The sequence below is a fragment of the Schistocerca gregaria genome, chromosome 3, assembly GCF_023897955.1.
Source record: "Schistocerca gregaria isolate iqSchGreg1 chromosome 3, iqSchGreg1.2, whole genome shotgun sequence".
Taxonomy (NCBI): domain Eukaryota; kingdom Metazoa; phylum Arthropoda; class Insecta; order Orthoptera; family Acrididae; genus Schistocerca; species Schistocerca gregaria.
The window spans coordinates 378,228,698-378,256,635 of NC_064922.1; the positions used below are offsets into that span (position 1 = coordinate 378,228,698).

Genomic DNA, 27,938 nt, shown 5'->3' on the forward strand with positions numbered 1-27,938 from the left:
CATCTTCAAAATGAATCCCATGATGAGCTTCTTTTAGTGGCCCGAACAGATGGAAGTCTGATGGTGCCAGGTCAGGGCTGTATGGGGGATGAGGCAAAATTTCCCATCCAATTTTGACAATCTCGTCAGAGGTGTGACGACTGGTGTGTGGTCTTGCATTGTCATGCAAAAGAAGAACATCTGCCATTGATTTTGTTGGGCGAACTCGCTGAAGACGTGCTTTAAGTTTTTTGAGGGTTGTGACGTATTGAACAGAATTTATTGTGCATCCCTGCTCCAAAAAATCAACCAGAATCACACCCTCTGTATCCCAGAAAACTGTTGCCATAACTTTCCCTGCCGATCGCACAGTTTTGAATTTTTTCTTCCTCGGCGAGCTTGTGTGACGCCACTCCATTGACTGCCTCTTTGATTCGGGTTCAAAAAAATGCACCCATGTTTCGTCCCCGGTCACAATTTTTTTCAGAAACTCATCTCCCTCCAAACGGAAGCGCTGCAAGTGTTGGGAGGCTATTGTTTTCCTTGCCTCTTTATTCTGATCGGTTAACATTCTTGGAACCCACCGTGCACAAACTTTTGAGTACCCCAGTTGTTTAATAATCGTGATCACACTGCCTTTACTAAGAGAAATAATGTGACACACTTCATCTGCAGTCACCCGACGGTCACCACGAATGATGTCATCAACTTGCTGAATGTTGTGTGGAGTCACTGCACTCACCGGCCTGCCGCTCCGCTTTTCGTCAGTCAACGGTGTTTGCCCTTCAGCTTCCTTACAACGACGAACCCATCGTCTAACAGTGCTGACATCCACTGTCACAACACCATACACCTTCTTCAGTCTTTCATGAATGCGTATGGGCGTTTCACCTTCTAAATTCAAGAATTCAATCACACAACGCTGTCTCAAACGAACATCGATGTCGGCCATCTTACAAACTTCTGCTGTGCTGCCACCTGTTGACACAGAAAGTTACTACTGCAGTGGATTGCAGAAGGTTTGAGGAATGGCGCCAAATTCAAATTTTTCACTTAACTTAATTTTTTTAAGTAGAAAAAAAATGGGAGGCATTACTTTTTGACCGACCCTCGTATATGCAGCAATAGTTTCCTATACCTAACTCATATTATGAGTTAGGTATAGGGAAACTATAGTTACTTTATTAGTAAAAATATTGTTACAAGTCTCATAACAATAGTTTTACTGAGAAATTACGGTATTACTATTATTAATACTTCACCATCAACTGATAGCTCTCACTCTTGACTAATCTTCACATGTCCACTTGCTACAACTTGGACTTTTTACTTATTCGTTCTTCAGTCTTAACATTTCTGCTTCTGGATGTAAACTAGCTTTGTATTTACCGAATAATCTGTATTTATAGTGCTATTTATTGAAGATTCACGACTTTTCTTGAACAAATGCAAGATAGAATAATGTATCAAGATCACTAGAATGGCTGTGACTTTTCTCCTAGGTGTGTGTTAGCTATCTATGTGCTGGACAGAAATGTATAAAATAAAATGACATGGATGTGCTGCTACATAGGAAAGTACAACTACTCAATAAGTCGATTCAGTTGAGTCAACTGATGAAGGAAATGAATAAATAGCTTGTGGGCTGACTGGCGGGGACGGTGTGGGTGGCAAAGCGGGCGGTCACATTAGGGGGTCGGGGTGCACACCCACATATGTATCTGCCGCCGATACAGAAGGTGTTCACCTGTGGCCTGCACAGTCTCTAGATCTCTCACTTGTTGAAAACTTAATGTATTGCCAAGAGACTGCCATTCCACCACTTGATGGCCACTATGAAACATTAACTCTGATGAATGATGAAGCAGTATAGAATGACATACCAGTATATGTCATCTAAGCTCTGGTTGACTTGAAGCCTGCTGTGTTAGAGCCTCTGTTGTAGCCAGAGATGGCTGCTCTGTGTTCAGAATTTCACACCCTTTACACCTCATAAATCACCTACATAATTTAATCATGTATTCATCCAACTATTCTATATATGCACAATAAGTAACATTTTGTTTCTTGGTATCCTTCTTGGGGTCGCAGTTTTAATGCCGGAGTGTACTTGCAAAAACTGCTAGGACTATTTATTCACTGGTTTCACACACACACACACACACACACACACACACACACACACACACACACACACACACACACACACACTGCACAAGCATCGGGATCATGCTGTTACTTTTGCTTGGATATTATGTTCTTTGTGTGTTTACATCTTTTTATCAGAAAACCTGAGTAAACATCTCTCCAAATTTCAAAGAGATGTGGAAATGAGGAAAATGTAAATGCAGCTGCTTTTAGTGGAGGCGTCTGACTTCTGTTTGGTGTGCACATTCTAAACAACCCAGTCTCACTGCCTAATTAAATAATGATGATAGTGAACTGACAAAAATTATATTTTTGAAATTTCTGTCTAAATGAATAGATATAGAAATGTTTGTAGTTCAAGAAATGTTTGTAATTCACTATATGGAACAGGAAGTGCAGATAGACACTGCCTGTGATACCTGTTGTGTAAAGAAGTTACACTCATCTTAATTCTCTCAATGCCAAATTGTGTATTGTTTTTGCTCAATCTTCTGTGATAAAGCAGGGTATATTCTTGGTGAGAGACACCAGAGTCTCTCCTGTTACAGAAAAAAGTCTAACTCTTCCTGAAATTGATATTTCATGATAATCAATTCATCAAACAATAATATTCAAATGACAAGTACACTTTGTAAAATATAAATTGTTGGGTAATTATTTTAAATATAGATTTAATGACAGATTTTTTTTATATTTGGCAAGAATAATCCTGTCTGTTGATAGCTGGCATAGAAAACAAGACTAATCACATAGGATAATTAATATTTTCAGTAACTGATTGAAAATAAGAAGAAACAGATGTTCAAAATATAATGAAAAAATAGTATGAGAAATGAATTTTCGAAAAAATGGTTGCAAAACATCATAAGGGATCCACAAACTCACACACAGAAAATATGTCTTGCAAATGCCACATAATATTGTTAGAATGAAAATGGCATCAAGTGGTTCATATGACACAGCTGTATCATCATCTACTAGTGACAGACATCATAAATGTATAGATTCATTTCAATACTCTCTCCATTTAATACCATACACAATTATGTATGGGGCCTTATGGAACACTAAGTATATTATGATACCATTAATTATCCTATGGACTTTAGTTTCTACTTTGACTCCAGTTTTCAAAATGTCAAACACTTTAGTGTGAATAATATTTATTTGTGATTTTTTGGCTGTGTTAATTGCTGAATATTTGTCTTTCTTTAGTTTCAAAGTAAAATAATGCAATATTTGCACATATATCACTAAGTTACATACAAAAAGAAAAAAAATTGATGCCTCACACATTTTATTACACTACAAAATATTATTATTATTATTATTCATTTTCAAATCACTGTTCTTACAGATCTACATCTACATCTACATCTACATACATACTCCGCAATCCACCATACGGTGCGTGGCGGAGGGTACCTCATACCACAACTAGCATCTTCTCTCCCTGTTCCACTCCCAAACAGAACGAGGGAAAAATGACTGCCTATTGCCTCTGCACGAGCCCTAATCTCTCTTATCTTATCTTTGTGGTCTTTCCGCGAAATATAAGTTGGTGGCAGTAAAATTGTACTGCAGTCAACCTCAAATGCTGGTTCTCTAAATTTCCTCAGTAGCGATTCACGTAAAAGATGCCTCCTTTCCTCCAGAGACTCCCACCCGAGTTCCTGAAGCATTTCTGTAACACTCGCGTGATGATCAAACCTACCAGTAACAAATCTAACAGTCCGCCTCTGAATTGCTTCTATGTCCTTCCTCAATATAACCTGATAGGCATCTCAAACGCTCAAGCAGTACTCAAGAATAGGCCGTATTAGTGTTTTATAAGTGGTCTCCTTTACAGATGAACCACATCTTCCCAAAATTTTACCAATGAACCGAAGACGACTATCCGCCTTCCCCACAACTGCCATTACATGCTTGTCCCACTTCATATCCCTCTGCAATGTTACGCCCAAATATTTAATCGATGTGATTGTGTCAAGGGCTACACTACTGATGGAGTATTCAAACATTACGGGATTCTTTTTCCTATTCATCTGCATTAATTTACATTTATCTATATTTCGAGTTAGCTGCCATTCCTTACACCAATCACAAATCCTGTCCAAGCCATCTTGTATCCTCCTACAGTCACTCAATGATGACACCTTCCCGTACAGCACAGTATTATCAGCAAACAGCCGCACATTGCTATCCGCTCTATCCAAAAGATCATTTATGTAGATAGAAAACAACAGCGGACCTATCACACTTCCCGGGGGCACTCCAGATGGTACCCTCACCTCCGATGAACAGTCACCATCGAGGACAACATACTGGGTTCTACTACTTAAGAAGTCTTTGAGCTACTCACATATTTGTGAACCAATCCCATATGCTCGTAACTTAGTTAGGAGTCTGCAGTGGGGCACCAAGTTGTGTTTCGCAAGAATGATGCTTTCTAAAGCCCTGCTGATGCATGGACAGCAACTTCTCTGTCTCAAGGAAATTCATTATATTCAAACTGGGAATATGTTCAAGAATCCTGCAACAAACCGATGTTAAGGATATTGGTCTGTAATTTTGAGGATCCATCCTTCTACCCTTCTTGTATACAGGCGTCACCTGCGCTTTTTTCCAGTTGCTCTGGACTTTACGTTGGGCAAGAGATTCATGATAAATGCAAGCTAAGTAAAGAGCCAATGCAGTAGAGTATTCTCTGTAAAACCGAATTCGAATCCCATCAGGATCTGGTGATTTATTAATTTCAACCCATTCAGCTGCTTCACAACCCCGGGGATGTCTATCACTGTGTCCTCCATACAGGAATCTGTATGAGACTCAAACAGTGGCATGTTTGTACAATTATCCTGCGTGAAAGATTTCTCAAATGCTAAATTTAAAATTTCAGCTTTCATTTTGCTGTCTCCCGTTGCCAGACCAGACTGATCAGTGAGTAACTGGATGGAAGCCATTGACCCGCTTACTGATTTTACATAAGACCAGAATTTCCTTGGGTTTTGAGCAAGATCTTTTGCTAAGGTATGATGGTGGTAGTGGTTTTATGCTTCATACATCACTATTTTTACAGCAGCATGAATTTCTATTAACTTTTGCCTTTCCTCATTCTCCCGATCTTTCTTGTTACCGTGAGTGCAACTGTCTTTGCTTCCTGAGCGTTCTCCAAATTGCACTGTTAAAACATGGTGGGTCTTTTCCGTCCATAATCCACTTTTTTGGCACATACTTCTCCAATGTGTGATTTACAATGTGTTTAAAATTTGCCCATAATTCTTCCACGTCCATCGTACTGGAAGTAAATGAAGTCGATTCATTTACTAAGTGGGATGCTAACAACTGCTTATCTGCTCTTTCTAGTAAGAATTCTCTCCTAGCCTTCTTGGCCGACTTTTTAACTTTCATAACCATGGTCGTAATGACATCATCATGATCACTAATCCCTGTGTCAACACTGACACCGCCAATGAGGTTAGTAGTATTCATTTACATTCACGTAATGTAGCCCATGTAAGATGTAGTAGATTATAAAATTTGTTATGAAACCCTTTCTTTAAAACTTTTCTTCACTCTTTAATCACTGTTCTACACAGATTTCAAGAACCATGCCGTCATAATCATTTTTGTCAAGTATAAAAGTTCTTGTCACTTACTCCTCCTATTTCTAGTCAACTTGTAATTAATAGTAATAGTGTCCTTCATCTCATTCACTTTAAGTTCCTTTTTTTGTGTATAGTACTCATATCATTATTCGCATTGTCCTCAATGTGTGTGTTCCACATATTTTTTTTTTTTTTTTTCGCCCCCCCCCCCCTCACCCCAGGTTTAGTAGAAAGGTACAACATAATAAAAAGGAAAATTGTTCATGACAGTAAAAGACTTTAAGCAATGTGTGGATTCCAGCAGCTACTAAGACTAAGTACAAAAAATGGTAATAAGTTCCTGATAACATAACCATAGATTTTACATTGTGTATAAGAAGATGAAAGGATTTTCTATTGACTGTAAGACACATACCACATTTAGAGTGAACACACTGTTTCATTTATAGTTGACCAAACCAAAAATAATTATTTTTAATGTAAAATCAAACATTGGAACCTGCAGGAAGGAATATCAACAATGTAGCAAAAGATATATTGCTAATTACGGAAAGATGACATATCGAATAGCAGACAGGCACAATTAAAAGACATTTACACAAAGCTCTCAGCCACAGCTTCTAGTGCTCTGGACAACTTAAAGTGGTGAAGTATAAGTGTAGACTCCCACTTCCTTAACGATACGACTCACTTGAGATTGTCAGCCGACTTTGCTTGCTAGGAACAGGAATTTCTCAAGACTCTTTCTACTTATAAAAATAAGCAGATGTATGCAGTTTCTTTGCTTCACTTAACGATGTGCATCAACTTTGGCATTTAACAAACCTAGGTTTGTTGCTTGACTATTCAAGATATTACTCTGGTTATTTAGAACTTCACTCTGAGCATTTAAACTAGTATTACTAAACGTACTTCTTTACTTTGAGTTGCTTTAGTCCCTTACTTAAAGTAGCATTTTGAGCAATTGAAGCTGTCCTATGGTCATCTAATTTAATATTTAATTGAGTACTTTGATCTTCTAATTTATTATTTAAAGTTTTGATCAAATTTACTAACTCCTATCAGTTAGGTCCTTCTTTTGTAACTCTCACAGCCACTGTTAGTTCTTGAGTTTCCTCAACTTGCTGTTCGTTATTCATAATTTTATCCACTTTGGATCTTGTGAGCATTTAAAAATTAACTTTAAGCATGATAACTACATTAATGTAGTTCATGCATCAGTTTCTACCACATTGTATTTAAACAATAAAGTTCTGTTTCGTACTCACCCCGCATAGAATTTGGGCTGCGTTGATGAGCGGATGTGTAATCAGCACCGGTGAACAGCAACTGGTGCCAGTGGCATTGTTCATTGGTTTCTGCATAGGTGTTAGTGAGCGGAAGTGGAAGCGGGTCAGTACTGGTGGACAGAAACTGGTGCTGGTGGTGTCAGATGTTGGTTTCTGCATCTGCGTCCTCCCAATGTGTGTGAGAGCTATCCATTCACTGCACCAGAAGTGATCTCAGCATATTTCTTCTTAGTGAATCACACTGGAATCTTCTTCACTATTTCTGAATTCAAATTGTTTTCTCTTTTGAATACTCGGGCATGTTCTGAAGTCTTGGAGCAAATTCTTTATCGTATTTGGTTTAATTGCTATGGCAACATACAACATCCACTTTTCACGTTTTTGGTCTTAGAATTCCTGTCTTTTGAGTCCTTTTTCACTGGTTACCATGTTCTAATGCTTTGGATGATTTTAAGTGGTGAAGTGTGTGTGTAAACTCCCACTTCCTTAACAATACGACTTACTTCAGATTGTCAGCCAACTTTCCTTGCTGGTTAGCTTGCTGCTGCAACCTCCTTTTCTCTTCTTCTCCGAAATATATTTGCTAGGGACAAGAATTTCTCAAGACTCTTTCTACTTATAAAAATAATCAGATGTACAGTTTCTTTTGCTTCACTTAACGATGTATATTTAAACATCAAGCTTTTACAAGTCTTATTCTCCACATAAACAAACATTGTCAAGTAAGTCTCCTCACATATACAAAGGTTAGAAACAAAGTTCATTTATGCATAAGAGAAAGTTGGCTTAAAAACCATATCCATTCTCATCTGGATCTGAATACACGTCTTACCCTCTCCAAGTCTAAAACGAGCATCCTTTTAACAATATTTCGACTGTTCCTCTTTTTTTTCACTACAATAGTCAAAATTATAAAGCAGTATGGAATAACATGGAAGTTCCTTGAGTCTGCCGTGTTCTTTCATTAAACTTCCACGGTGCAACCGGCAAACACTTGTCAGTGCTGTTCAACCGCTGTGTCTACTGTACACTTCAGACCTGCACACACAGACAGGCGATTGCAGGAGGTAGGCTCTCTCACACTTATATTTAAAATATCATGTGTTCTAGGTGGTCAAAGGATGAGTGATTCTTGAATTTATGTGGAAATTCTCGAAACACTACTAGGTTTCATCAGAAAAAGAGAAACACACGCAATTCATTCACACAAGTAAGCACACCTCATGCATACATTACTGTCAGCTGTGGCAGCTTGGGCCTGAGCTGCATATGATCTCAGACAGAGCCCACACATTTAAACAACCCAGTCCCATAGTTTAATTCAACAGTGATGATAGCCAACTGACTAAAATTATTTCTTCAAGATTTCTGTCTACAGTAATAGTCACAGAAATGTTTACATATCACTTCATGTGATGAGGAGTGCAGATGGGTGCTGCTTATATTAATTAAGTGTTGTTGAAATCTGAAGTTAAAAATTGTACTCATCTTAATTCTCTTGATGTTGAAGTAAATGTTGTGTTGCTTGCTGTCCTGTGATAAAATGGTGTATATTCTTAGTGAGAGAGGCCAGAGTTTGTCACATTTCAGAACAAAATCTATTCAATCCACTCACCAAACAGTTAGGTTAATAATGAAGTACTGTTCATGTCTGAAATAATATAAATGGGTAAACTTGTTACATTGTAGAATGAAACACTTTTCAAAGAACCACTTTTATATATGTCACATATTTGACAAACCAAATCTTGAGTGCGGACACTTTTTGTACATCGACATAACTTTATGAATACATTTTACTTGAGTGCAATCGAAACAAGTTCCAGTCTTACCTCACTGTTTCTGTCAACATTCAACATTTCATACCAACTCTCCACATACTAACTAACCGAATATCACAAAGTAAAACAACAATTCACAGAGTTTCTTAGATACAATTCAATTGCGGTAACTTTTATGTAGAAAATAATATTTGAGTGACAAGTACATTTTGTAAAATATAAATTGTTGGATAATTCTTTTAAATGTAGATTTTATAATGGATTTTTATTATTTTCGATTTGACAAGATTAAGTTTATCTTTTAATAACTGATATAGAAAGCAACGGTCTTATAGGATAACTGATGTTTTCAGTAACTAGGTGGAATGAGGAAGAAACATATGTATTGAAAAAATAATGTGATAAATGAATATCCAAAAAAATAGTTACTATACATCGTAATGGATTTACATACTCACACAAAGAAAATATTCATTGTAAATGCAACAAAATATAGTTAGAGTGAGAATGATATTGAGGGATTTGTGACACTACTTTATCATTGTCTACTACTCTACAGATATCAGTAAAGTATACATTTGATTCAACATTCACTTCCTAATTCAATAGTGTTAGCATATATTTTTACAAAATATTAGTTTCATTTGGTATTGAACAATATGGTACCTGTTTGAATGAAACATGTATTAATCTTCCACCTAGGCCAACTGCATCTCATTCGTATTTCTTCAGCTTTTCTTTTTGACATCAAATAATTGAGCTCATACTTTTCATAAGTGAAATCTTATCTCCAAAAGAACACATTTGTGACTGTTTTGATAGTTATGTCAGCAGTCAAGAATGCCTTGAGGCAGCCTGTAAAACAATTGATGGCTGTAGGGCAGTAGGTGCATCCTTCTGATGGTGGCAGAGTTCCTCTGAGGTCTAGCTGGACATGTTCAAATCTGTGATTTGGAGGAAGAAATGTGCCACAGTATACCACTGCCGACACAATGATGCATTCTCAGGATGGCAGAGAGCATATGACAGTGTTTTGTGATATGTGATGAGAATGAACTGCTGCCCCTCCAACATGTGACAAAATTTCTTAATAGCAGCATACAGTTTGCAATCAGTGCTCATCTATTTTGTTGTTGTGGTGTAGCACCAATTGCAGTAGTAGATGCATCAACAGTCAGGGTGAGAGGAACATGCAGAACTGGATGCACTAAAAGGGTAGCTTCTCCAATAAGAGTCATCAGCTTGGTAAATGCCAACTAGGCTTCACTATTCCATTGGAGTTTGTCCTTCGACTTTAGTGTACCATGCAAGAATTTATTTAGGAGTGCTTCTAGGAGTGCAAGATTGCAAACCAACTGACAAGAAAAATTGGTTACACCATGGAACTGTCATAGTTCCTTAACTGTTATACACTGTAGGAAGTTAAAGGATAGCTTCTACTTTCTCTTGTTGTGGCAGTATCCCTTACACATTGATAGTATAGCCTAGCAATTGTACTTCAGCTGCTCTGATGATGCCCCTCAGTGGGTTGATGAGCAGTCCATGCACATATAGGCAAGTGAGGATCGGTCATAAGAGTGACAGGCGTTGTGCCTCTGAGTTTGAAGTGGCTAGGATGTCGTTAAAATACACAGGACAAGAGTCTAAGTTGGCTGCGACTTTATTCATGAACCATATTCATATGGCAGTCCCAGCAATGTCATCTGATGTTGGTAGAATGCACAAACCAAGTCCATTGTGGGAAAGATGAGCTTACTGGGAATGTAAAATCTTTGATATGTGGTATTGCATATCAATATGTAATGGTTCTGGCATTTAGCTGTCTATAGTCACCACATGGAAACTATCCATTATTCTTCTTTGGGACCACATGTAGTGGAGATGACCAACTAGTGCTCAATGGGCATCAGATTCCTTGTGCAAACATGGATGAGAATTACTGCTTCAGTGTCTTCAGTTTCTGGGGTATCAAGTGGTGCAGTCGAGCGGGTGTAGCCAAAATATAGCACATTGTCAAGTGCTACATAGGTGCTACTATGGGGTTCTGGCATGTGATCTCCAAGCACTATCTGATGAGCATCTCCAGGAATCGTCTGATGAACTCTGTGAATGGAGTATCACCAGTAATCGTCTGTACTGCTGTGTCTTCCACATGATGTGTTTGCCCTTGACATGCTAGGTTCAAAGTAGTGTCAAGAGGGTGTCAGTGATGGAGGTTAGAAAGGAGTCCAAAAATTATAAAAATAATCCACTCTAAGTATGAGATGTGTCATGTTCTGTGCAATGAAGTGTCATTCAAATTTGCACCACAGGCCTAAGTTCAGTGCCATTGTGACATGAACATAAATTGCAATCATGAAGCATTGGCGATGAAAAGCTGGCAGTCATCACAGTTGTGACTCATTAGATGGGCAGGGGGATAGAGTGACACATCAGCAACTGGGTCTACGAAAAATGGTAGCTTTGTGCCGTGTTCCATTACAAACGCTTAATGGCTGCTGTTTGGAGAGCCATTGGCCTTCTTCAGTGACTTCTTGCTGAGTTTTCCTGTTTACATAGTGGGCTACACCTCTCCACCTCAGAACCATACTGTCGGCAGTACAAGCAGATTCTGGCTGATGAAGGTTAGCGGCTTTGATTTCCCTGTGAGCAATGATGATGAGGTAGGTGACTGGTAGTGTGGGTCCATAGTGTAGCAACATGCTCAGTGAGCTCGGCTACCTGTGCTTGTAGCAGTGAGCTCGGCTACCTGTGCTTGTAGCATGGTGAGAGTGTTATCTGCCTGAGGCTGTGGGCAAACTGTTGCAACATACATTGACAAATATGTTTCTGTTTTGTGATCTGCGATTTGCACGAGTGCATCTAGATCACTGGCACACACTGTCATTATCTTCTGTGCATTGGGTGTCAGGCACAATAGCAGATATTCTGCAGAGTATCGTCACTGTCTACATAGCTTGCTGTTGTACATAGTTGGTGTAGTAACTTCAATGGAGTGTGATCGCCTAGTTCTTCAGTGCAGAGTAGCTTCTCCAATCTATTCACCTGGAACTACAAGAGCTTGGTAACCAGGGTGTTCTTTGATGGTTATGTAATGATCAGTGCTCCATGGTGACAGCAGAATGCCTTACACCTCTGTGACCATATATTCATTGAACACAGCAACTACATAAGCATACATCATATTGTCTGAGGTTATGTGTGCTAAAACAAACTGAATTTCTAGTTGCACAAACCACAGCATGGAATTCTGTATCCAAATTGTGGCAGTTTTACTGTCAGGCAATTAATTACCATACCAGTTGACACTTCTACAGGTAGTGGTAGGTCCACAATGTGGACTTATAGTGAAATGGTTTGCAGAAGATGTGTAATGCCATTGATGCGTATGTTCGTTGAATTTTATGTCAGTGACCATCAGGGTCACCAATTGTTGTGGAGCTAGAGAAATTAATTTTATTGCAACATAAAAACCAAATGAAAACTCACATGACTCCATTTAATAGCACATTCAGCAACAGAATAAAACATATATAAAACAAAGAGAAAATATAAGTCAAGGATTATGTCATAGATAATCATTTAATAATAGTAATCACTTGCACACACTTTTATGCCGCACGTAACACTGCACTTCAAGTTCTTTCAAGTTCTTCAAGCTATTATATTGTGCAGCCAATTCTTAACACTTAATAAATAGAAAAACAATAGTGTTGATTGTTAGTGCCAGTAGTTACCACTGTAGCAAGTGGGGACACCATATAAATCAATTAATCCTGAATGCAGTTGACAAGCTTCCATTTCTCACAAAAATCTCTTAATAGTGATTTTTAATGAGTGACAGTAATAAATGCATTGTTTTGAAGCTTTTCCTTTTCTTCTGTATTTGAGATTTTTCTTTTTTGTTTCTCTTTCATTTCTATTACTCCACAAAAAAAGTAGGTTTGGTAATTGCTTGATGCAGAAGTGACTTGGTTTCTTCATACAAAGTGAGGATTAAAACTATGTGCTAGACTGGTATTTGGATGCAGGACCTTTGCCTTTTGGGAGGATATGCACCACTAACTGAGAATAACTACTTCATTAAAGGGGTAGAAGATGTCTCAGTGAACGCTAATTTCTAATTCATTGCAACTGTTTTATTTTTAGGTTGAATACCGCAGAGAATCTGGATTACCTGGTTTAGCTATTCAGTGGGGACCAATTGCTGATGTTGGACTTGCAGCTGATTTAGAATTTCATTTTGGAGTAAAACATCAAACAATAGCCTCCTGCATGATGGAACTTGAAAAGTTAATGCTAAATCATGAAGAAAGTGTAGCAAGATGTATTTTGATCACCAAAGATACTGGTATTTCCATCAGAGGACATCAAAGAAATGATAAACTGTTAACCAACATTACTAAAGTTCTAGGTTAGTTAGCAAATTGAATTTTATATACTTCATATTGAATACTATTTTCTCTTTGTCATCTCACCAACCATATGACAGTCCAGTACATAATATTATTACTTCATGTGTCACATAACATGTTTGTTAGATGCTTTGTTACAGTAACAGTGTGGTGGTAAAATAATTCTAAACTTCAAAGCTTTAAGTGCAGAAGGAAATTGTTCAGAAGCCCACTCATGATGGAAATGTATTGGATCTAATATCTACAAATAGACCTGACCTCTTTTAGAATGTCAACATCGCAACTGGTATTAGTGACAATGAGCCAGCTGTAGCAACAAGTACAAAGGGCACTTAAAGCAAGTAGAAGGATTTATATATTCAGCAAACTAGATAATGAGGCAGTTGCATCATATGTCTATAGGAACTTGGAAGATTTAGCATTGAAGAGTAGCATGTAGTAGAACTATGGCCCCAATTTATATCAGTAATTGATCATGCACCTGATAGGTAGGAATTTAATAGAACAGTGCATTGTTGGAGGGACCCTCCATGTATACAGTCACTGTAAATAAACTTTTAAAGAAACAGAGACAATGCATAGTAGGTGTAAGATAAAGCATAGGGCTATAGACAGAAGAAAGCTAAATGAAACACATTTGTCTGTTAAGAGGACAATGTCTGAAGCCTTCAGTGACTACCATAGCTGAATATTACCAAAGAATCTCCCACAAAACTCAAAAGAAATTCTGGTCATCTGTAAAGACTGTTAGTGGTACCAAGGCCAGTGAACAGACAATCATGGGTGAGCTGAATGGTGGATAGCAAAGCAAAATCAAAAGCAAAAATGCTGAACGCCATTTTCAGATGTTCCTTTGCCCTGATCCAGTTCTTGCACCACAGAAAAGATGAGTGATATTGATTTTAGTGTAAGTGGTGTTGAGAAACAGCTGAACTGTTAAAATTTTGTAAAACTCCAGGGTCTGTTGGAATTTCTGTCAGATTCTATGCTGACTTGCAGATGAGTTAGCCCTATTTTAACCACAACATATTGTAGATCTGATGAGCCAAAAGTTATGCACATCATAGGGCAGAAAGCATTGGTGAGACGTACCTGCCTGCAAGAAGGGTGCCAGAGGTGAAGCACAAATCTACTATCCAATATCATCAACATCAGTCCATTCTAGAATCTTAGAGCATATTCTGAGATAGAACAGAATGAGATATCCTAAACAGAATGAACCTCCCCCCCTCCCTTCATGCCATTGTGCATAGATTCTGGAAACATCAGTCAGAGAAAACCCAACTCACACATTTACCACATATCATCCTGAGAGCCATGACTCAAAGCAAGCAGAGAGATGCATTATTTCTTGATTTCTGAAATATATTTGACTCAATATTGTAGCAATGCTTATTCACAAAAGTGTGAATGTGTGAGTTATCAAGAAAAATTTGTGACTGGCTTGAACATCTCTTGATAGGGAGAATACAGCCTGTTATTTCAGATGGTTAGTCATCAATAGATGTAAAAGTAATTTAGGCATGCCCCAGGATGTGTTTAGTACTGTATATTAACTATGTTGCAGACAATGTTGATAACCTCATACTTCTTGCAGTTGATGCAGTTAGTTATTTATAATGAAATTCAGTCTGATAAAAGTTGCACAAATATTCAGTCAGAACTTGGTAAGATTTCAAAGTGTCACAAATATTGGCAGTTTGCTGTAAATGTTCAGAACTGTCAAACTGTGCATGTCATGAAGTGGAAAAGCATATTATCATACAATCCAATTTTTCCACAACCTATGCTGCATGCTGTTTTGAGTAGTGGTTAATGTTGCTGGCTGATGTGCTGCAGATTCAAATTTGGATCACCAGAAATTTTTGTTTTGTAGTATTTATCATTTCGAGAAGATTCTAAAAATTACTTTCACGAGGCGGACCCAAAAGAAACTGGATTCTGAGTAATTTTGTAAAAAGGTTCATCAATAAATTTTTTATGACAACAATCCGTTTTCTTTTGGGTCCCCCCTTGTATATGCAATGTTTGCATATTCTGGAATATTCTGTCTTTTTATAAAGATCACCACCCTCATTCCAGGTGACAGTTCTGTTCTGTCTACACAGTGGAATAAATAATAAACATACTTTCTGTACTAGATGTTGTATTTAATTGATGACCGTACTTTTGGATTTAGACTTGATTGTGGTTATGCTATGATATTCGTGGACACATCAGGTAGTGTGAAACACCTGTATCCCTGTGGCTCCAACTAGGCAATGTAAAAGCCATCATCTAAATTGACAGAAACCAGAATACTATTATGACATTGTTCCTAAGATCCATAAATTCAGGAAACCGATCTATTCCAAAACAACAATAAGTCAGCTGCCCATGAAACATTCACCTGTGTTTTCCAGATGTCCTAGTAATGACATGACAGAATAGCTCAAATGATTCAACTGGGTCACCAAATGAAGAAGGGGGGGGGGGGGGGGGGGGGGCTCACCTCCATTGATGCTTGAATATAGTTTTCAACAGCAAGGCAGTGGCTGGTACTTCTGTACAGTGATGGGCAATGGCTGTGGGGTCTTGAGGAGCAACTTTGTCACATTTACTTACTGTTGTTTTGGAATCCATCTTTTTCCTGATTTTACACATCTTAAGAACAATGTCCTGATAATATTCTGGTTTCATGGACAACACTTACCAAGATATCACGGAATATTGTCAATGTCTGACTTGTCTGGTGCTAGAAGACCCAGGTTTTTTTCCTGTTATGTCAAATGCTTGTTGCCGAATGCATATTGTCACCAACTAAAGAATGCAGTATTCCATGGTACAAAAGTAACATGCTGAAGGTCACCCATGGGAAATATGTCCAGTGAGCAGGAACTTATATTGCAAGAATAACTATCAATGACAGAACAGAGGCTTTCAAATCTGTGGAACATCAGAACTCCAGAATGATGAAGCTAATCCAGTACACAAACATAAGAAAGATTGCTTGGGGCAGCTGTTTGCCACTGAATATGTATTATCCTACTGTCATCAATGAGATGACTTCCAATAATCATTCTAGGTGTCAGTTAAACTGTGAATATTTTGTTGATTGCAGAAAGTTACTTGGCTCTGTGCCATTGATGAAAAATCATGCTCTGCTGTCCCTGGAGACAATGTATTGTTGGAAGTTACTATCAAACTGTCAATAGAACCTGTCATGACTGAGGAACATCAGCAAGTGTTATCTGCTCTGTGCCAAAGACAACAAAATCATGAAAAAGATTTTACCTGCTGCCACGCATTGAAGACACCCCAGACTGCTTGAAAGGAACAAAATATTTCACATCAATAGATATGTGGACAAGCTACTGGTAAATCAAGGTTGACAGTGCTGACCAGGGAAAAATTATTTATGTATTTATCTTTATTCATCCAAGAATCCTCTCAGAATGATATAGGAATTTTCAAGGTAACACAATGAAAATCAGTAGGTCAAAATACACAATGCACAGCATACATAACATGCTTTATGGGAATAGGACAGATAGTCTATAAGGATAGCTCAGATGATCAGCAGAGAAACCATCCTGGAATTTACCCAAATGAGGTTAGACGGACAGAGCAACTTCGCTCTCCTGAATATGAGCTCATTGTCTTAACAGTGGCACTGCCTCATGCCGTTGCCTTCATAATACCTGAATGCTTCAAAATCACACCATTTGGGCTATGCAGCTCTCTAGCCACCCTTGAGCATATGACAGATAACCTGAAAGCTGTGATTTTTTAAAAATCAGGATGACATTGAAGGTTTTCAAAAGATGTTTGAAGAACATCTAGGCTGCCTGACAACCTGAACATGGGAAAAAGGGAGAAATGTCACATGCTTCTCTTCACTTTTATAAGTGATATTACTACTGCATACTTTCAAGAAATGCACCTTGATTTAACTGCTTGTTGGATAGGTATCTCAAAAAGGATACTACCAAATCAGCACAAGATTTTAGTCTCAAAGCATTCTGGGGATGTCCTGCATAAGCAGAAAGATTTGAGGAAGAAGAAGAAGATTTTAGCTTATGACACACTACCCTAGATATAACTTTTAAGATCCAAGTCTCGTCAACGTTGCTGGAAATCAAGAACTGTGCAACAATGCATTTCTAAATCCTAAGAGAGAATGCATTAAACATACATATAGGAGAATTTACTTGACTTTGAGAAGGTCTCAGTGTCTAGTAGTGAAAATATTCATAATATTCAATCTTGGTCCATGATATGAAACAACTTGCCCTGGAGATAATAGTTCTTTTATCTCATTAATTCTTTTCTCACCCTTTCATGTCACATTTCACTTGTGTTTTCAAAATGTCCCAGGTAAATATCAAAACATAAAACTTGACTTCATTACAAATTTCAAAGAGTTGCTCTAGGTGTCAAAAACAGTATAAATAAATCTGAGATTGGTATGAGCTCTAGTTAACTGAAAAATAATCTGCCCCAGTGTGATGCAATTGGCATCAAGCAAACCTAATATTACACAAGCAGTTTGTTCCAGAACTTTTCAGAAAATATAACAAGTCAAAATGAAATTAAAATACTTCAATTTTTTAGATTATATATCAAACTTAGTTGATAAAATATTCAAAAGAATTATGGAAATGCTGCCTGGTGATGTCTTCAGCAACTGCTGATACTTTGACAGGCACACAGCCCACTGTTTTCGAATCACAAATGCAATGAGAGAGTGTTGTACAAGAAAATTTAATTTTTTAAATTTAGGACTATGTTGATCAAACCCGGTAGTACAACATACGCATAGAGACAACTTACGAACTTACAGACCATAAACAGGTAACACCACCACACAACCAAAGGTAGCCAATGTCAGAGGTTATTGATAGTAAACATTAATTACCAAACATTGAGCAAGAAGCCTTTACTCTGTCCTTCTGTTGCTTGACCAGGGAGAGAGTAAGATTCCAAGCTGAATTTTTGCAAAAACCTTTGTCTCTGTTTATAAGGCCACTTCCTAATTGAATCTCAATCTATCCCAGCAGTTGGAAACGGATGCCAAAATCTCTGTGTTGTTACATTACATCGGATGACTGGTGTCAAGGAAATTTTCTGCAATAGGAAATTTGCACATCTGACATACTTATGCCAACCAAACCAGTCCTCCTTGATCCCAATAATCTTACCAATGTATGACATTCTACAGCTGCAAGACATACAGCAGACACCCACCTTGCACAAACTAAGGTTATCCTTTGTAGACACTACAGGGTCCTAAACTTAGATCAAGCTCAAAGCCCACATTTCACGTTTTGTTTCCATACATTGTGACCAATCTCGTTGCAAATTCTGTTGGCGTACGGCAAAAAGCCATAGAGTTAGGCACCACCTCGTTATTTATGAGAATAATGAGGTGACACATAGGTCTAGCAGATTTTTGCCTTACACAGGAAGGATTCCCAACAGGGCTGGTCATGTTATGTGGAAACATGGTGTGAAGTGTGTTTTTCAACCACATCATTGTACTGGGACTTTTTAGGGACTGTTAAAGATGATCTTAATGGGCTTTCACCATATCCATTGCAGTAGTGTCATGTCATACATTCAACAGACAATCAGGACCATGGAGGACCAGAGTACTGAACTTATAATAGCCAACCAAATCTACTATCACTCAACATTAACTTGACTTGTCACTCTATGGAATATAAAAACACGTAGATATTGGCATGCTTCCAACTATTGTGATACTGTTATTAAGGAAGCAGTTGAGATTAAATTTAGAAGTGACTTTGTATGTAAAGATGGAGGCTTTTGGTTAAATTATGGAATCCTTCTACATTTATATCTAAACACTGCAAACCACTGTGAGGTGCATGGCAGATGGTACATCCCAGCATACCAGTTATTAGAGTTTCTTCCCATCGCATTCATGTATGGAGCATGGGAAGAATGATTTTTTGAATGGCTCCATGCATGCAGTAATTATTCTAATTTTATCTTCAAGATCACTATTTAGCAATACATATGGGATTGTAGTACGTTCCTAGAGTCATCACTTAAAGTCAGTTCTTGAAACTTTGTTAATAGACTTTCTTGGGATAGCTTACATCTGTCTTCAAGAGTCTTCAAGTTCAGTTCCTTCAGTATCTCTGTGACACTCTCTCATGGGTTAAACAACCTGTGAACATTCATGATGTCCTTCTCTGTATACATTCAATATCCCCTGTTAATCCTATCTGGTATGACTCCCACATACTTGAGCAATATTCTAGAAGCAGTCTCATGAGTTGATTTGTAAGCAATCTCCTTTGTAGACTTATTGCACTTCCCTGGTATTCTACCAATAAACCAAAGTCTGCCACTTGTGTTATGCACAACTGAGCCTGAGTAATCATTCCATTTCATATCCCTACAAAGTGTTACATCCAGTTATTTGTATGAGGTGGCCATTTGCAACAGTTTTACATTTCTGAACATTTAAAGCACCACCTTGAAATCTTATCAAGAAGATAAAACTGAATATTTAAGCAGCTTCTTTCAGATAGCACTTCATTATACACAAGTGCATCATCTGCTATAAGTCTGAGGTTACTATTAATATTGTCTGCAGTGTCATTAATATACAACATGAACAGTGATGGTCCCAACACACTCGCTTGAGCCACACCTGAAGCTACTTCTACATCTGATGATGACTCTCCACCCAAGATAAAATGCTGTGTCCTCCCTACCGAAAGGTTCTCAATCTAGTAACAAATTTCATTTGTTAACCCATATGATTGTACTTTTGACAGTAAGCATATGTGTGGCCAAATGCTTTTAACAAAACAAGAAGTACTGTATCTACCAGACTGCCTTGACCCTAAGCTTTCAGCACGTTGTGTGAGAAAAGTGTGAGCTGGGTTTCATATGATCGATGTTTTTCGAAATAGATGCTAATAGGCATTGAGGAGGTCATTCTGCCCAAGAATCTTCACTATGTTTGAGCTCAGATTACATCCTAAGATTCTACAACAGGGATGACCAAGATTTTGGCTCATGGACCTTGGACAGGCCTGAGTGCCAAAGTACTCAGCCTCACTTCTCATTGGCCCCATCGCCACACTGCACTGTCTGAGCATGAGGAGGGAGAAGAGGGGAAAACAGTAAAGGTACCGCATTTAATTAGCTGTATATTCATACAACATAAGACTTGGTATTGTATTTCACATTTCTCAGCAACATAGATCCCAAGCAAAACAAGTTTTCAGTGTAAGTAATTACTTTTGGCATGCTGGAGACTTAATTTTTATTTGGTCCAAACTGTTGACATACAGAAGAGACAGACAATTTCTCAGAGTTTGGCTTTCAAGTTGCCACATGATGATGACTTATTTAGCTTCATAGTTGAAGAAAGCTCTTTCATGCAAGTATGTCGATCGAAATATTATGGCACTTTTGCAACCTCATTATGGAGTTTGATAATCGAAAAAAGGTCTTTCACACAAATATGTCAATTGAAATATTATAGCAGTTTTGAAACCTCATTATGGAGAATCAGAAAATCTATACAAGAAAAGCAATAATGACATCCTGGACAGTTTTTATGGAAAAAGATTTGTAATTGAAACTGGAATTACCATACTGATCAATCAGTTACATTTGAACATGCATAGAGGCACATTCAACTGAAATGGCCAACGACCTTGAAAACAGGTGTAAGATTGATAAAATCCTCAAAACCTTTATAAAACTATTATTGTAATTCTTGCAAGGCCACAATGAATTCTTCAAATAATTTACTTTCTTTAACACCATTAAGAGTAGGGAACTGAATTGTTTTTGTCAGAAATTGTCCCTTCTATAGCATGTTTTTTTTTTTAAATTTTTTTATTTTTTAAATGCATCCCCATAAAATCAGAAAGAAGTTATCTTGCAATATTTTACTGTGGGAATGTGCAGTTAAGTCCAAAATGCGAAGTCTGCAATCCATTCCAGATGTTCTAATTTTCATTCCTGCACCCCATTTCCTTCATAAATTTAACAATAGCAAGATTGAAATGGAAAAGTCATTCCAGGTGTGGCCCTTATCTCAACCAGCGCACTTTGCGATAATATAAGAGGTCTCCTTACTCTTTATTCATTTCCATTGAAAACTGTAGCAACTTAAAATGGAATATTGTTTGTGACTTCAGAAATTTTACTATTCATACCATCAATTTTTTTCAAGCCTTCCATGACTGTAAATTTAGCACAAAGTGCTTCTTGATGTACAGAAAAATAAATCTGGTCTGTTGATCATTGTAATTTTTTATGCTTTCATTGTCATCTAAATTGTCATAATTGTTTTTGCATGGTACTATAACATTGTCTCATAGCAAATATGCAGTACCCTTCACTTATATGTGTCGAGAGTTCTCATCCCTCTCTCCAGTCATTCCCATTGAGCTGACTGCAAAATGCCGCACCATAATGCTAAATGAAATCTTGAGAATTTCTGGGTACTTCTGGGAAGGACCAAGCAAAGCCAAAGCCAAGTGACAGTCCATGACTTGGCCTGCCGGTGGCCCACACACACTGCATGCATAAAGTTTCGCTGCTGTGGCTGGTCCTGTTCTACAACAAATTGATTTCAAGGGTATTGTATGATAGTTATGTGAATCACTTCTACTACCCTTCTTGTATACAGGTGTATCCTATGCATTTTTCCAAGAACTGGGCATGGTTTTTTGTTCAAAGAATCTATGATAGATTATAGTTAGAAGAGGAGCTAACACAGCCATAAATTCAGTGTAGAATCTTATAAGGATTCCATGAGTTCTCAACACCACTGACACTAATATTTATTCCCTTCATCTTTTCAGTGGTATGAGAATTAAATTTGGCAATTCTCCTAGGTTTTTCTGTATAAAGGAATGCCAGAAAAAGTAGTTAACCATTTCAGCTTTTACTTTGCTACACTCAATTTCAGTCCATGCCTCATTTGCTAGGGACTGGACACTAAGTTAAGTGTCACTAGCAGACTTGAGATATGACCAAAATTTCTTTGGTTTTAGTACAATATCACTTGACAATATTCTGCTACGGTAGCCATTGAAGCATCATGCATTGCTCTCTTGACAGCAAAACACATTTCATTCAGCATCTCTCTGTCTGTAGTCCTTTGCTTTGTTTTGCACCTATTATGCAATAGTCTCTGTTTCTTTAGACATTTCTTCACAGCAGCTTTATACCATGGAGTTTCCCTCCTATTATGAACTGTTCTGCTAGGAACCTATCTATCTGGTGCATGATCAACTATTGTTTTAAACTTGAGCCATAGTTCCTCAGCATGCTCCCGCCATGTACTGATTTTGTTTATCTTTTCCGCTTGTTTCAGTTGTCTTTTGTGTCTTGGTAATCATTGTTGCCACAACTGCATCATGATCACGTATACCAGTTTTGATGTGGATATCCTCAAAGAGGTCAGGTCTATTTATTACCATTAGGCCGAATATATTTCCATCATAAGTGAGGTTCCCAACTATCTGTTCTAAGTAGTTTTCAGAAAAAGCATGTCATCATGTTTCACAGGATGTCTTATCTTGCCCTCTACTAACAAAACTGCAATTTTCTCAATTAATTGTTGGATGATGAAAGCCTCCACCAATCAATGTAGTAAGGTTTTGGAACATATGCACATATGAACTGAGGTTTTCTCTTAAGTTCTCAGTCACATCAGGAGATGAGACTGATGGTCAGTAGATGCCCACCCATGATAATTAGTCTTGCCCAGACAATCTCTCATGCAGTTTCAATTTCTGTCTCGATGGATCTGAGTTTCTTGTCTACTGTGACAAATACACCACCTCCATTTCCAATTAGCCTATCCTTTTGATATACACTTAGATTTCCACCAAAAATTTCACAGCTATCAATTTCAGATTTCAACCAGCATTCTCTCTCTATGGTCAAACAATAGAGGAAGAGAGTTAATGTACTTTTTCATCAGTTGTTAATTAATATTCAATATTGATAACTTATGACATTGGCTGTCTTTGGTTGTTTACAATGGATGTGTTATCTTTCTGCTTGTACCCTATTGTGTTTTTTGTTGTTATTGTTGTTGTTTGTACAATTTCTATGTTGTTTAGTGTCACTGTGGCATTCCTTTACTTCAGTGTCAGCATCTGAACTGTAATCTACCCAGATGTAGGTATGTATAATATGTAGGCAGCACATGACTCAGTTTTGCACCTACTGTCCAGGCAAGGCCCACCCATATTATAATTCATTTTCAAAGTGTACAGGTGCTCATTAATACAGCAGACAAATACAGTGCTGCAGCCATTAATACAGTAAGCAAATGTGGTGCTGTATCTTTCAGTACTGTACAGAACACATTGGATGTTTCCAGAATGAGATTTTCACTCTGCAGCGGAGTGTGCGCTGATATGAAACTTCCTGGCAGATTAAAACTGTGTGCCCGACCAAGACTCGAACTCGGGACCTTTGCCTTTCGCAGGCAAGTGCTCTACCATTTGAGCTACCAAAGCACGACTCACGCCCGGTACTCACAGCTTTACTTCTGCCAGTATCCGCCTCCTACCTTCCAATCTTTACAGAAGCTAGGAGTGCTAGTTCTGCAAGGTTCGCAGGAGAGCTTCTGTAAAGTTTGGAAGGTAGGAGACGGATACTGGCAGAAGTAAAGCTGTGAGTACCGGGCGTGAGTCGTGCTTCGGTAGCTCAGATGGTAGAGCACTTGCCCGCGAAAGGCAAAGGCCCCGAGTTCGAGTCTCGGTCGGGCACACAGTTTTAATCTGCCAGGAAGTTTCATATCAGTGCACACTCCGCTGCAGAGTGAAAGTCTCATTCTGGAAACATCCCCCAGGCTGTAGCTAAGCCATGTCTCTGCAATATCCTTTCTTTCAGGAGTGCTAGTTCTCCAAGGTTCGCAGGAGAGCTTCTGTAAAGTTTGGAAGGTAGGAGACGGATACTGGCAGAAGTAAAGCTGTGAGTACCGGGCATGAGTTGTGCTTCGGTAGCTCAGATGGTAGAGCACTTGCCCGCGAAAGGCAAAGGTTCCGAGTTCGAGTCTCGGTCAGGCACACAGTTTTAATCTGCCAGGAAGTTTCACATTGGATGTATTTGTCTGCGTCACAAAGGAAAGTAAGTGGTAGCTTAAGAGGGCCTCAACAAAAAACATTTGTTTAATTTTAAAACAGCAAGTTACTGTTCTGAAACAGTGGCTTTTAAAATGAATCAACAGAAATAAGGGTTAATGACAGTTTAGTTAACAAGGCTATCAGCTCAACTTGATGTGGAATGCTGCTGTAGCAGCTGTGCAATATGAGTTCATGTGGTAGTGTACAGATATGACACCCAGAGGGTTGAGAGCACAACCACTGCCATACCACCTCCAACTCAACCCTCCCCACCAGCAGCATCAGCAGCACTACTGCCACCATCACTGCCAGCACCACAAGTTGTCGACAGTGAACCACAGTTTCGATATGCAGAGTGAGAGCATAACTGTTTCTCAGTAGGTAAATAAGATGTCCAAAGTCTTTTGATAGTTTACCTGAAGAAGATGGATGTGGCACTCATCAAACTTGTGTATAATGTTAACACTGTCACCAGGCTGGAGACTAAAGATCAGCAGTAAATGCTGGAGAAGTCTATATTCTCACCTTTTATACTGTGTGTAGAAAATACTAGTTATCCTTCTGAATCTGTAAAACTAGCATCATTTCAATAATAGTCATAGTTATCCATGGAGAAATCAGATTTTGAAATATGCTTCAGATATAAAGTTACCAATCATGTTCTCTCCAAGTATTGTCCACATAGAAGAAGTACAAGAACACCTAAGAAAAGATAGGCAGGAAACTTGTAGTGATGGAACAGTTTTTAGGCACAATCTATGAAGTTTGGCACAGCAATTGTTACTGAGCTGCTGATTTCCTCCCATACCACCACAAATTTAGTTGTCTGAAATGGTACGTATGTCCGACGTAACAAATTTCAATTGGTGCTACTGTCTCAGGTGCAATAACTCTATTCAGTGATCTTGAATTACATGTAACATGTAAAATTGGACTAAAAATTTACATATATCTATTTCCAATTCCAGGACTACCTGACATTAGCAGCTTATCACCAGGTATTACATTAGAATCACTTGGCATGGATTCATTAATGCAAATAGAGATACGTCTCTGCATTGAACAATATTTTGGAAAATCTCTTAGTGCTGAGGAAGTTCGCTCTCTGACTGTTCAGAATCTGCTTGATTTTGAAAGAGCACACACATCAGATCTCAGTGGTAGAGCTAGTTCTGTTACTAAAGCTGAGACACCAGAAAACATGAATCACTTCCAAATGGAAAGGACAGATGAGATACCTTTGAATGCAGCTGAAAAGCAATTTGTTCTTCTGGACTTCAGTGTTTCTCCACTTGTCCCAGAAGAGACATTGGTGGTGCTTGCTGATGAACCCTGTCATCAGGCATTGCCCATTTTCTTTGTGCATCCAATAGATGGAACCTGCAGACTTTTAAAAGAAACTGCACACAGCATGAAGAAAACAGTTTATGGACTGCAATTTTCCTATGAGTCACCACGAACAACATTTATAGAGCTTGCTACATTTTATGTCAGAGTGAGTAAGATAGAAATCTAGCACAATCCTACAGTTCTTATTAGGAGTAAGTGGTGATTATATATATATTAATAATATTAGATTTACATCTAATGCAAATTAGTTCTGTGGCACGTAGATCTTCTGTTAAACTTTTCTCTTATTGCTACAGTTAAAAATAGAGGTGTGAGATATCAAATGTTTAATGCTATTAATTGTACTACTATATGATTTAAGAAAAATGTAAAAACTTGAATGATAAGTGTAACAAATATATTAAAATAATACTCATTTAATAAAAGTGAGCTAGATTAGATAGAAACGAGGGAACTGCACAACATCAATAGGAGGAGACAAAGATTGGCTGTCCTTGTCCTCACAGTAGTTGGGTCCTCCTTATTCTAAGGTCTGGAGTATGAGTGACTTACTCTTTCATTAAACCTGAACAACCTATTCCTTTCTCCACCTGAGAAAGAAAGTACTCACTCCAAAAGTGAGGGAAGTGTCCTACATGCAGAGGCAGGAAATTTGCTTTCAACATATAGTTTATCAGTAATTCAATCTGGCCTCTCACTTTAATTAAATTCATATATCTATTAATAACAAGCTTAGAAAGATGTCATACAAATGGTATAATCATTAAACAACTCTTGCAGTCATAGAGCACTTACACATAGGTTGGATTCAACTGAAGACAAATGCATTTGGATTTAAAGAATAAAGTAGTGTCATCTTATTTTCTACTTGAAATAAATAATATTTATAAATCAATACAAATTAGTCCCAATTTGAATCCTTTTGCAGCAAATGCATGCAGTACAATCAAGTGGTCCTTATATACTTCTTGGTTACTCTGCGGGTGGTGCCATTAGTTTTGAAATGGCCAGGCAGATGGAAGCGGCTGGAGAAACAGTGCTTCTAATTATATTAGATTTTTTACCGAATCCATTGGAAACTGGTTTTTCAACATTGTTGACTTTGGAAGTTGGATTACTAACACAAACAGTATCACACTTTCTAACCAAGCTTGATGAAGAAAAGGTAAGTACACTCACCTAGATTTAATATTTATTGAAAGTGAACACCATTCAGGCATATTAAAACAAATAAAATTATAATACGATTGAATAACAAAGGAAACTAAAGTTGTTAAGCTTTAATTCATCAACCCTTTATTATTAAAAGAGAATTCAAGAAACAGAGAGATGAGAAAAATGTATGTGCCTCTTGAGAGGCAACATTGAAAGTTAGTATGGTGAGGAATGGAATTCCAATAAAGACAAATATGTTAACAATAAAACATCAGAGATGAGAATCAATAATGAATGTAGAGATTTTCATAGGTAACCATCTACAGCTGCTAGATAATTTTAAAAATGCATATTTGTGTCATCAGCTGTACAGTTGTATGTTTATTCTCTAATGGTTTTTATTATTGTAATCATCTTCACAAGAGAAATACAGTGTACATCAGTGGATCAAAACAAAAATACATTTTTACCAAATATGATCCAAATAAATGCAGAACATATGTAATTGTTGTAATAGTCTGTCGTATTACAGTTCGTATATATATGCTGTACCTTACCTTGGTACAATTACAGTAGTGCATAGTTGGTGACAACTCCACACTTAATTGTAATTGTGTCAAGGCATAGCATTTTTCTATGGACTGTGTTAAGACTGACTATTGTGACAATTATGTATGTCCTACATTTGGTTGGGTCATATTTTGTGAAAATGTCTTTTCAACCCATTGATGTACACTATCTTCCTCATGTGAAGATGATTGTAATACTCAAAACTGGTAGAGAATAAATGCACAGTTATACAACTATTGGCACAAATATGCTTTTTACAAAATAATGAATATGTTTTACCAGTTATAAATAAAGTTCTTTAGAAGCAATACCTGTGTTTTGTATTTTATTTGTGTATCTTCCTTTTATGGTGTTTGCTATTTCAGTTATTATATCATTTCTCTCTTTCTAACATGAGAGCACAGTTATATATATGAATTATTTGGAATGTTCTCAAGGAGTCATTTGAATGGTTTGTTATCTTACTAGCTGAATACCCTGGTCTTGGCTGGGTATATATAAATTTTATCTTGCACATGCCTCC

General features: G+C 37.7%; 1 protein-coding gene across 1 annotated transcript in view; it reads left to right on the forward strand.

Moving 5' to 3' along the window:
* LOC126353900 (fatty acid synthase-like) overlaps positions 1–27,938 on the forward strand; it is a 445,172-nt gene that overhangs the window by 394,646 nt on the left and 22,588 nt on the right. Inside the window, exons 31-33 of the mRNA XM_050003124.1 lie at positions 12,955–13,219; positions 25,309–25,835; positions 26,619–26,855. Coding sequence (XP_049859081.1) covers positions 12,955–13,219; positions 25,309–25,835; positions 26,619–26,855 — 1,029 coding nt within the window. The remainder of the gene's footprint in view (positions 1–12,954; positions 13,220–25,308; positions 25,836–26,618; positions 26,856–27,938) is intronic.